We start from the raw sequence: 9,596 nt of genomic DNA, 5'->3' as shown, positions 1-9,596 counted from the left end.
GGAGATCGAGGCAGGCAAAGACAAGGAACAGGCGCGGAGAAACTTTCCTACTCCCGGGAGGGATGCGGGGGTGCGGGGGGGGGGCACGCCAAGCCCTTCCCCACGCTCTTGTTTTTCCTCCCCCGCCCCTGGCTTTGCAGCAGCGGCGGAACGCGGGGCTGCCCCATCCCGCCCGGGGGTGCCGGGGAGCGTGGGGCGGCTTCCCGCGCCGTGGGGCCACTGGCACCGAGAGGAGACCCCGGCACCTTCCTCGGCAGCACCCGGGGGTGGGACGGGGACGGGGACGACGACACGGCGCCCACGGCACAGCACGGGCAGGAACGGTCATGGGTGCCTCCGGCCCCCGCGATCTGCAAATCCCCTTGCGAACGGGGCCGCCGGCACCTCCTGCCGCCCCAAGCTCTGGCAATCGCCGCCGGCCAAGCACCCCGCGCCCCCCCGAACCCGTGGATGTTCCCCAGCGGCAGGGGGTGGCGATGCGCAGCCCCCGGCCGCCCCGGCGTGGCTTAGCCCCCCCCGGGCGCCCCCGGCCCCGGGCGCCCGCAGTGCGGCGCAGGCGGTCCCGCAAGGACCGGGCGTTTCTTTTTCTTTTCTTCCTTTTTTTTTTTTTTTGTTAAACATATATTTTTGTTTATTTTCTGAACGTGGCACTTCTCCACCGGATAGCAAGGAAGAGTGTTAACAATAACGACATTACACGAAAAGTACTGTACCATCGCCTCTTGAGGGTTTCAGAAACCTCTACAGTTAATAAGTTAAATAAAGGGTTTGTACATAAATATTTGTCTAGGAACCCTATTATATCTACAACACAGTAAGAATCTACAGAATGACAAACTTTTACAACACTACACTGAGTGCAATTGTTTTATAACATTTCAAATATACAAAGCTCTGTTCTTTTTTATAACAATGGTATGTACAGAATCAATAATCACAGTTTAGTGACTTAAACAGTCCATATTCTAGCAGTGTATTTCCCTTTGGTTTGATATAAAAACCTTGGTTGGTGTAGTGATAAAGAATATAACAAGAAAAAGATATACCCTTTCCCTTAAGTGCACTGGTTATCTTACAGCATCGAGTTTACTTTCAGTCTGCACTGGCAGCATCCTTGGTTAGCACACGCAGCTCGCTGCATCAACATGTAAAATAGTTCTCCAGTGCTCCTAACAGACCAACTTAACATCCTAGGATGTTATTTTAAGAAGAAGATGTGGGTAGCTTTCTCCCATCCCTTTCGTTTTATTTCTTTTCTTCTTCTTCTTTATTAATTACAATTCTATTTGTTTCTTTTTTTTTTTTTTTCAGATGAACAGAAGGAAAAATATTTAGTGTATGTAACGCTAATATAGAGTAACTTTTATTAGGGCTTTTTTTTTTTTGCCGTTTTTTTCCGCATTTTTTTTTTCCCGTTAATGTTCAAAGAGGAAATGAACACATCGTACATTTAAGAAATGTACCAGCCAAGGAGTTACTTATTCAGGAGCTTGCAAGTGTCTGTTCACTCACGTGAGGGCTGATGCGAAAGGTGCTCGCTGTCTCCAAGTTCCTAACTCGAGAACCAACCACAGTTTCAGCTGCTGGTCCTCTTTTTTAAAAAATAATTATTATTCCCCCCCTCCCCCGTTTGGTCTTGATTCGTGCTGCCTGAGGTGACCTTTATTTATTCGTGTGTTTACTCTCCTCTTTTCTCGCTCTCGCTTTTTCCTCTCCCCACTAAAAAAACCCAACCCGAACCCCGAGGACGGCAGCCGTGCCTTAGCACACCTCTTTCCCCGTGCTGTTCCCGGGGAGGATGTTGAGCTGGGTGAGCTGGGCGGCGTGCTCCTTGGCCTTCAGCCGCAGGGCGGCGATGCTGGAGGCCCGCCGGTCGGCGGCGGCGCTGGCCGGATCCCCCAGCCCCGCCGAGCCCACCGCGCCCTCGGCCGCCGGCGCCGGCTGCCGCAGCAGGGCCGCGGCGCTGGAGGCGCTGCCCAGGGGGGCCATGGTGGAAAAGAGCCTGCAAGGGAAGCAGAGACGGCCGTCACCGCCGCGCCGGGGCCCGGCTCCGCTTGCCTCCCTCCCGCCAGGCGGGGACGCGGGGGGACAAAGGCTCGCTGGGCAGCCCCGACGCTGCAGGGCAAAAGAGTTGCGGGGCGGCAAGGGGACAAAAATCGCCGAGGCTGGTTCTCCCCGACTTGCCACCGTCGGGGCGGCTGTCGCCGGGGGCACGGCCGGCAGGGAGAAGCTCCGGGGGGGGCTTTCTCCCGGCTAGCGCTAAACAAATAAGGGAAAGCCCCGGTGCTACGAGGGCCGCGCTCGCCCCGTCCACAGGCCGGGCCTCCTCCCCCTCCGCGGCCATCCGGGCCTCGCGCCCCGACGGGGCGGCCCCGGCCTCAGCTCCGGCTCCGCGGGCGGGGGCCGAGGGGGCGACTCTGCCCGGCCGAGCCCGGGGCTTCCCCCGCTTCGGCCGCGGCCGCTCAGCGTGGCCGAGCACCAGGGCGGGGCGCGGCGCCCGCGGAAGCTCGCCCCGACACCGGCCCCGGGGAGCTGCGCGAACCCGCCCACGCCCCGCGGCCGAAAACCGCCGGTGCGGGGCCGATGGGGCGCCCCGGCTTCGGCTCGGCCCGAACCGCTGGGCAGCGGCAGCCCCTGGCCGCGCGGAGGCCACGCGCACGCGTGGGGCAGCCAACGGCTGCCGAGCTGCTGGGTGGGGGCACCGATTCCCGCGGGCCGTCCTCGCACCCTGCGCGGGCTGTGCAGCCCCGCGGGGACGCCCGGGCTCCCCGCAAACGCCAACGCCGCCGCCCACAGCCGCGGTGCCCGAGGAGCGGCCGTCCCCACGGGGGACAGGCCGGACCCGCGACGCTGGGGGGCGGGGGCGGCTGGAGGGGGGGGGGCGTGAGAGCCGTCCTCGCCCAATGAGAGGCCGGGGCGGAAGCACGTGACCCGCGCGGCGCCCAATCGGCGCCGGCCGCCAGCGCTCCAAGTTCAAACGCCGGGGCTGCCCGCGCGAGACGTGTCCCGCGTGGGGCCGCGCCCCCTCCCCGCCAGGGCGCGCCCGGCAGCCCCAGGCGCGCGGGGGTCCGCGAGCGCCCGCCCCGGCAGCGGCGTTGGCGTTTCCCCGGCGGCTGCCGCCCCCCGCCCCCGCCCCATGGGTCCCCCGAGGTGCCGGGTCGCGCGTGGGCGGGCGGTACCTGCCGAAGGCGGGGCTGATGAGGCGGGGTGGCGGAACACGGCCGCGCCCAGGAAGGTGCCGAGGCCGAGCGGGGTCCCGCCGGGGGGCAGCGCCGCGGAGCCGGGGGGCGGCGGCGGCAGGCTGGGGAAGGCGGCGGCCGCGGCGGCGGCGGCGGTCCAGGCGGAGTCTAGAGCTGGGTGATGAGGAGGGAAAGGACTAGCATCAAGGTATGGACTGAGGGGGTGAGTTGCTGACAGGGGACCAGGGAAAGGCAAACCTGGGGGGTGTGTCTGAGCCCCAGCCTTTTCCCTCTTCCGCCACTTAGCCCTACGGTTCTGGAACCATACCTGAAAGCCAAAAGAAAAACCGGTTTTAATACGCCCGCCCGCGCCTCGGCGGAGCGAGCCCCGCAGGAGCCCCGCACCGGCCCGACGGCGCCCGCTCCTCCGCCGCCCTCGCGCGGGGTGGGGGGGGGGGTTGGGGGCGCCCCGACGGGGGCCGGCCCGCGAGGGCCACGCGTGCCAGCGCCGCACGCAGCCCCCCGGGCGGTGCTGACCCACCCCGAGGACCCGCACCGGCAGGACTGCCCAGGGGCTGCAGCAGTGTAACGCAGGCCCCCGCCCCCGGCAGCAGTAGCGCTCTCGCCGCGCTGGAACAGTGGGAAAACGATTTCCCGGTGGGACTGTGCGGGTTTTGATTCCTCACGCACACCCACAGCGCGAGCTGCGCAGCTTTTTCCGCTAAAGGGAATATTGACAAATGAAATTGTTTGGGGATCATGGACTTTTTTGTTTGGGTTTTTTTCTGTTTGTTTGTTTGTTTTCTTGCTGGGAGTTTTTTTCTCCCCCCTTCAGATTTAAAGCGAGGGGGCAAAAATCGTCTGGAACGAAGACATCATTTGTGAGGCAACTAAACCAGCAAATGCACGCGTCCAGGCTGCCCTTTTAGCATCTGTTTTACGAAAGTTAGTTAGGATGCCGCAGCACCGCCGCGCCTTGCCTCTTCTCCCCCTCCCACAAAGCAAAAATAGTCAGCTAACACGGGCTTAAACCAGGAGGGAGGCAGCGGGGAGGAAAAATACCGCATTTCAAAGGAAAAGAAAATATTCGCTTAATAACCAAGTGCGAGGCACCACACGCACCTAAGGAGAGAGACTGCGAGAGACACATCTGTCAATTTTTTTGGGCTGCTGTGGGCTGAGTTTTCCCTTTAGGCTCGGCTCTGTAAGCTCAGCGTGAGACCCCGGCTCTCCGGACAGCAGCGCTGGGGGTCTCTCCATACGGCTGCAGGGCAGAACCGATCCCCGCGCCAGCCCACCCGGGCACCCACGCGGGACGAGGCATCGCGCTGGTGGGGAAACCAACAGCCTGGCACGGAGGGATCGTCTCTCCCAGCTAAAACTCAATTAACGAGCTGTCCTCGCTGCAATCCCCCTTTATTGAATTAATAAGTCTGAGTACACCCAAAGGTAAACGAAGGGACTCTCATAATTCATATTCCCTTAATTACATCTTCTCCCATGAATAGAGGGGAGAGAAAGGGGGTGTCTTTCTTTTTTAAAAGTTATTTAACTTTCCCACGACTTGTTCCCCTGAGCTGAAAATACTGATTTGCTGTCACATCTCTGTTTGACAATGGAGAAATGTGTCAACAGAAAGGAGGGGACAAATCTCATCATTAGCCCCTCTAATGCAAGAAGCTGTTGTGTATTAAATGAGCCATATGGAATTTATTATGCTTTATCAGCGCCCGATTTTAACTGTAAAGTGATTTGCTCAGCTTCCATCCCAAAGACATCTGTTTTCTGTTGGCAATCAGGGCATCCCAATGTTTATCGTCTCTTTGGTTATGAGACCCGGGTTGGGAAATGCACTCTGGTATGGGGCGGCAAACACCTTTAATAGCATTGCACTCACTCACTATTAGATCAATGCAGGCTTATTGCTATCAAAAATGGGAAATCAAATAGCATTAGCCAGCTCCTTGTGCAGGCAGAGAGGAAATCAAACAACATTTCGCCGTCAAATGGCCCTGTTTGTTCTAGCACTAAGTGGGCTTTTATGAAGCCCGATTGGAGATTTGATGGCAGCCAAATACCCGGCTTGCGGCCGAGCGGCTTCTCTCTAACAACCGAAGCCCCGCGGGGGCCCCGCGGTTTAATCACACGGGGCTTCGCCAGCTGATGGCCCGGCCGGGGCCGGGGGCGCCGACGGGGAGGGACGGGGCCACCCCCCCGGGCGCCGCCGAGGGACACCCCGGTCCCGCCGCCGCCACTCACCTGCACTCGGGCTTCGGTCAGATCGAGCCTCATGGCCAGCTCCTCCCTGGGGGAGACACACACGCCGCCGTCAGCCCGGGTGGCCCCGGCCGCCCCTCGCCCCCCGGCTCTGCGCGCCTAGCGGGCCCGCAATCCCGGTGCCCGGGGGGAGCAGGGCCGGGCCGCGGGCTGGCACCGCCTGCCGCCGTCCTCAGCCCGGCTCCGGGAAGCCGAGCTGGGTGCCCGTCGGGAGCCCCGAGCTTCGGCACCCCGTTCCCTGCCGCTCCCCAAAGTCAGTCGGTCCCCGCCGCAGCCGCAGCGCGGGGGGGTGGGGGTTGGGCAGCCGGGCCGCCACACGCTGCGGTTTGCGTGGCCACGATGAGGGCAAATCGCAAACTATGCAGGCGTTAGAAAACCGCTCATCGGCTCCGTACCCGGCGCAAGCCGGACCCCGCGCCGGGCCGCCCCCGCGCCGCCCGGCCACGAGAAGCCCCGAGGAAAAGCCAAAGCCGTGAAAACACCAACCAAAAAAGCGCGGCACGATCGTACGCGCCCCGGGCAGCGCTCCCCAGGCCGGGGCAAGGCGGCGCCCCAAGGTGAGCCCCGCGGGCGATGCCCGGCACCGACGGCGGGGGAACAAAATGTCCCCGCAGACACACCCCCACCCCCGGCAAAATAAACAAGAAAACGGCAGGGCCTCCTTGATCGAAAAGTGCGGCTTTTGGGGGTTCACCCTTCCTCTGGGCTGAAGGTGGGGGTGCGGGGGTGAGTTAGCTTCGGGCAGCGCGGGGAGTGGGCAGGCGGCTCGGCCCCTCTCCCTGTCTGTGCCTCCCGCCGAGGAGCCGCCGGCCAGACCCGCTGCCGCGGGGCTCCCGTTTTCAACGAGAAAATGCCCCTGAAAGGGCGGGCTGAGCCGGGCCGGGCCCCTCGGGGACAGCGAGGGGCCCCGACGTGCCGGGCCTGTATTTTTAGGCAGCGGCGCTTTGATCTCTGCCCCTGCCGGGGCTTCCCCGCGCCGGGCCGGGATCCAGCCCCACGGGGAGCGTGTAACCGAACCCGGCGGCGGCCGCGGCGAGGGGAGAGGAGGTCAGCGGGTAAAAATAGTCCCCGGTGGCAGCCTCCAAGTAGGCCTGCCCGGGCGCTGCCGGCCGTGGGTCCCCCGGGCGCCCGGACCAGCTCCCTGTCCCCTCCCTGCCCGGGTGTGCCCGCGCCAGGATTCACCCCGGGGGGCGGTCTGGAGGCGGGGGGGGGCGCAGCACACACCGCAACCCCGTCCCATTACGTCCCCCCCGGGGCTCTCCCGCTCCGCACTCGGCCGGGGTCCCGGCGCCGGTACCTGGTGAAGACGTCGGGGTAGTGGGTTTTCTGGAAGGCCCTCTCCAGCTCCTCCAGCTGGTAGCTGGTGAAGGTGGTGCGGTAGCGGCGCTGCTTCCTCTTGAGCAGCCCTTCCTCGGAGTCGCTGCCGGCCGAGAGGCAGACGCTCTCCTCTCCGTCCTTGCCCTCGCCGTCCTCGGGGTGCAGCAGCAGCTCCTCCTTGGGGGACAGATCCCCTCCCTCCGCCCCGGGGGCCGCGGTGGCGCCCCGGCGGGCCTCCTTCAGCAGCCCTCCGGCGTCCTCGCCCAGCAGCTCCTCCTCCTCGTCGTCCTCCAGCTCTTCTTCCTCCTCGTCGTCCTCCTCCTCCAGCATCTCTTCGTCGTCGTCGTCCTCCTCCTCCTCAGCGGCCGGCGCGGCGGGGCCCGGCCTCTCCTCGACGTGCGCGGCGGGGCTGCCCAGCTCGTCTCGGGCGGGCGGCGGTGCCACGAAGGGCGCGTTTTCGCGGTAACTCTTGCTGCGGCTGATGCTGACCTGGGGCGCCTGGCTGATCTTCAGCGTGTCCCACGGGGCAGCGGCGGGCACGGGGCCGGCGCCCCCCTCCGGCCGCCCCTCCGGACGGTCCCCCCGCGGCCCCGCCGCCCGCGGCGGCAGCAGCCGGCCCCCGCCCGGCCCGTAGAGTCGGCGCAGTTTGGGGGGAAGGTGCAGCTCGGCCGGCTCGAATGGGGGGCTGCCCTTGGGGGACCCTGCGCCGCGAGAAGGGGGGGTGTGGCGGCCGCAGCAGTCGGACGGGGCCGGGAAAGCGTGGGGAGAGAAGGGTGTGGAGGGAAGACAGAAGGAAGGGGGGGAGACAAAGAGAGACACGGTCAGTGGGATCAGCGCGATGAGCCCAGGGCAAGACCCCTGCCCCGCGGCCACCCTTCGGGCCCCGTTTTCCACCCCGCACCGAGATTAGACCCCCCCGCCCCGTACCCCTGCCCGCGCCGCTGCTCCCGGCCTGGTAAGAAATTCCTGCCGGTCGCAAAGCCCGGCCCGGCGCCCCGCTCAGCGGTGGGACAGGCACGGGGCGTGTGTGGGGCGGGGGGTTGCTCGGGCAGCCCCGGCCCCGGCCACCGCCGGGCTCCGTCCCGCACGGTGGGGCAGCGCCGGTCCCGCTGTCCCTGCCCGCCGGCCCCGTGTTCCTCCACCTTTATTATATTAATTTTTCGTTGTTGTTGCTCCCCCTCTCCTACCGTCTACCCCCGCCCTCCGAGTTTCCTTTTGGTTTTGGAGGAGAGAGACCGGCCCGGCTGCGCACGCTGGGGAACGGGCGAAGGCGGGAGGCCGGCCGCCCGTGGGGGCTGCCCGGCCGGGCTTCCCGCGGCCCCGGGGGGCTGCTCCAACTTCGGAGCGGGGGGTGCGGCTGCTGGCGCCCCGGTATTACCGCCCTGCCCGCTGCCAGGCGCGGCCGCCGGCTGGCTTCCCCGGATCCGTTACAGGTTTAACGCGAACGGCCGAGCCGTTCCCTGCACGTATTACAGCTCGCGCCGATTCGTTTTATTTAGCTTAAAAAATTACACATGTATCGAAAGCAAGAGCAACCTACGGCGGCGGTACCCGACCTGCGCGGAATCGACCTGGCGGAATTTCGGGCCGGGCTCTGGCCGCGCTCGCTGACAGCGCGGCAGCCGCTGACGAGCGGGGTAACGGGGTAACAGCGGCCGCGGCTCCGTCGCGGCACCCGGCCGGCCGGGCGGGGAGCGGGGCCGGGGCCAACGCGCGGGCTGCGCGGGGGGGTGCGCCGGCCCCGCCTGACGCCGGGGAAAAGGAGCGGGGCGAGAGGGACGGGGCGGCGAGGCGCGGGGCTTACCTTGCGCGGCCTTGTCGGTGTCGGGGCGAGCGGCGATGGCGGGCAGGCTGGGCGCGGCGCCGAGCAGCCGCACCTTGCAGGGGCTCCGGCGGCCCAGGATGCTGTCGATGCAATAGGAGGACAGCAAAGTTGGCGATTTACTTTTGCACTCGGGGCGCTCGGCGCAGCTCTCCTCCGGGTAGGGGCCGCTCATGGCGGCGGCAGCGGGGCCGTGCCGTGGGGCCGGGGCGGGCTGCGGCGGCGCGGACGCCCCCGCGGCGCTGCCCTGTGCCGCCGGGACGCCCGTCACGGGGGGAGTGAGCGGCGGCCGCGGCGCTCTTGAGTCCCCTCGGCTCCACGTGCGGGCAGCCGCCCCCTGATTGGCTCTCGGCGGAGGCCGGGCGGCCGCCGACAGACGGCGCCCGGCAAACCCCGGCTCGGACTGCCCCGGATCGGCACCCGCCCCGAGCCGCCGCGCTGCCCTTCCCGCCCCGCCCCGCCGCGCCCCGCCCCTCCCGCCGCGCCCCGCCCCCGCGGGCACCCCGCTTTGTGGGGGCGGCAGGCGGCGGGGAGCCGCTCGGGGGAGCCGTCGGGGGCGGCCGGGCTGGACGGTGGCGGAGCCTCCGCGGCACGCCTCACCCCGTCCGCCGTCCGCCCCGACGGCGGCCCCGCTCCCGCCCGGTCTGGCCCTAACCCCGGGCGATGCCCCAGCGGGACGGGGTGGGCCTGACGTCCGCGCCGGGTTTTCCCCCCGGCAGCCACCCCACCCGCCCGGCGCGGCACCGCGCAGCGCAGGGGCGCGCACTTTCCGCGCTTGCAGCCGGGGTCCGCAACCGGGGTTTTACCGTAACAGGCACCTGGGCACCGCCTTCAGGTGCGAGGGTGCGGCGGGGTGCGGCCGCCGCGGGAGCCGTGGCAGCCTCCCCCGGGCAGGGCAGGGGCGCAGCCCGCCGCGGTGCTGGCGGCATCCCCCTCCCCGCCCCAGCCGCCTCCGCCTTGCCCCGCATGCACATCTCCCCGCCGCAGGTCTTGCAACGCCG

The 9,596-nt window shown here is 66.5% G+C and overlaps 1 protein-coding gene across 1 annotated transcript; it reads right to left on the bottom strand.

Annotated features, from left to right (window-relative positions):
- Positions 1 to 705: 705 nt before the first annotated feature.
- ARX (aristaless related homeobox) lies at positions 706 to 8,792 on the bottom strand. The gene is given in 6 exon segments (XM_040584019.1): positions 706 to 2,002; positions 3,180 to 3,201; positions 3,204 to 3,507; positions 5,439 to 5,484; positions 6,754 to 7,474; positions 8,578 to 8,792. Coding segments are annotated over 6 exon segments (1,527 nt in total). The 5' UTR covers positions 8,771 to 8,792; the 3' UTR covers positions 706 to 1,761.
- Between the last annotated feature and the right edge of the window lie 804 nt (positions 8,793 to 9,596).

The sequence above is a fragment of the Falco naumanni genome, chromosome 2 (genome assembly GCF_017639655.2).
Source record: "Falco naumanni isolate bFalNau1 chromosome 2, bFalNau1.pat, whole genome shotgun sequence".
In the NCBI taxonomy this organism is placed as follows: domain Eukaryota; kingdom Metazoa; phylum Chordata; class Aves; order Falconiformes; family Falconidae; genus Falco; species Falco naumanni.
The sequence above is the reverse complement of the archived record's forward strand: the minus strand, read 5'-3'. Positions and strand labels throughout refer to the sequence as shown.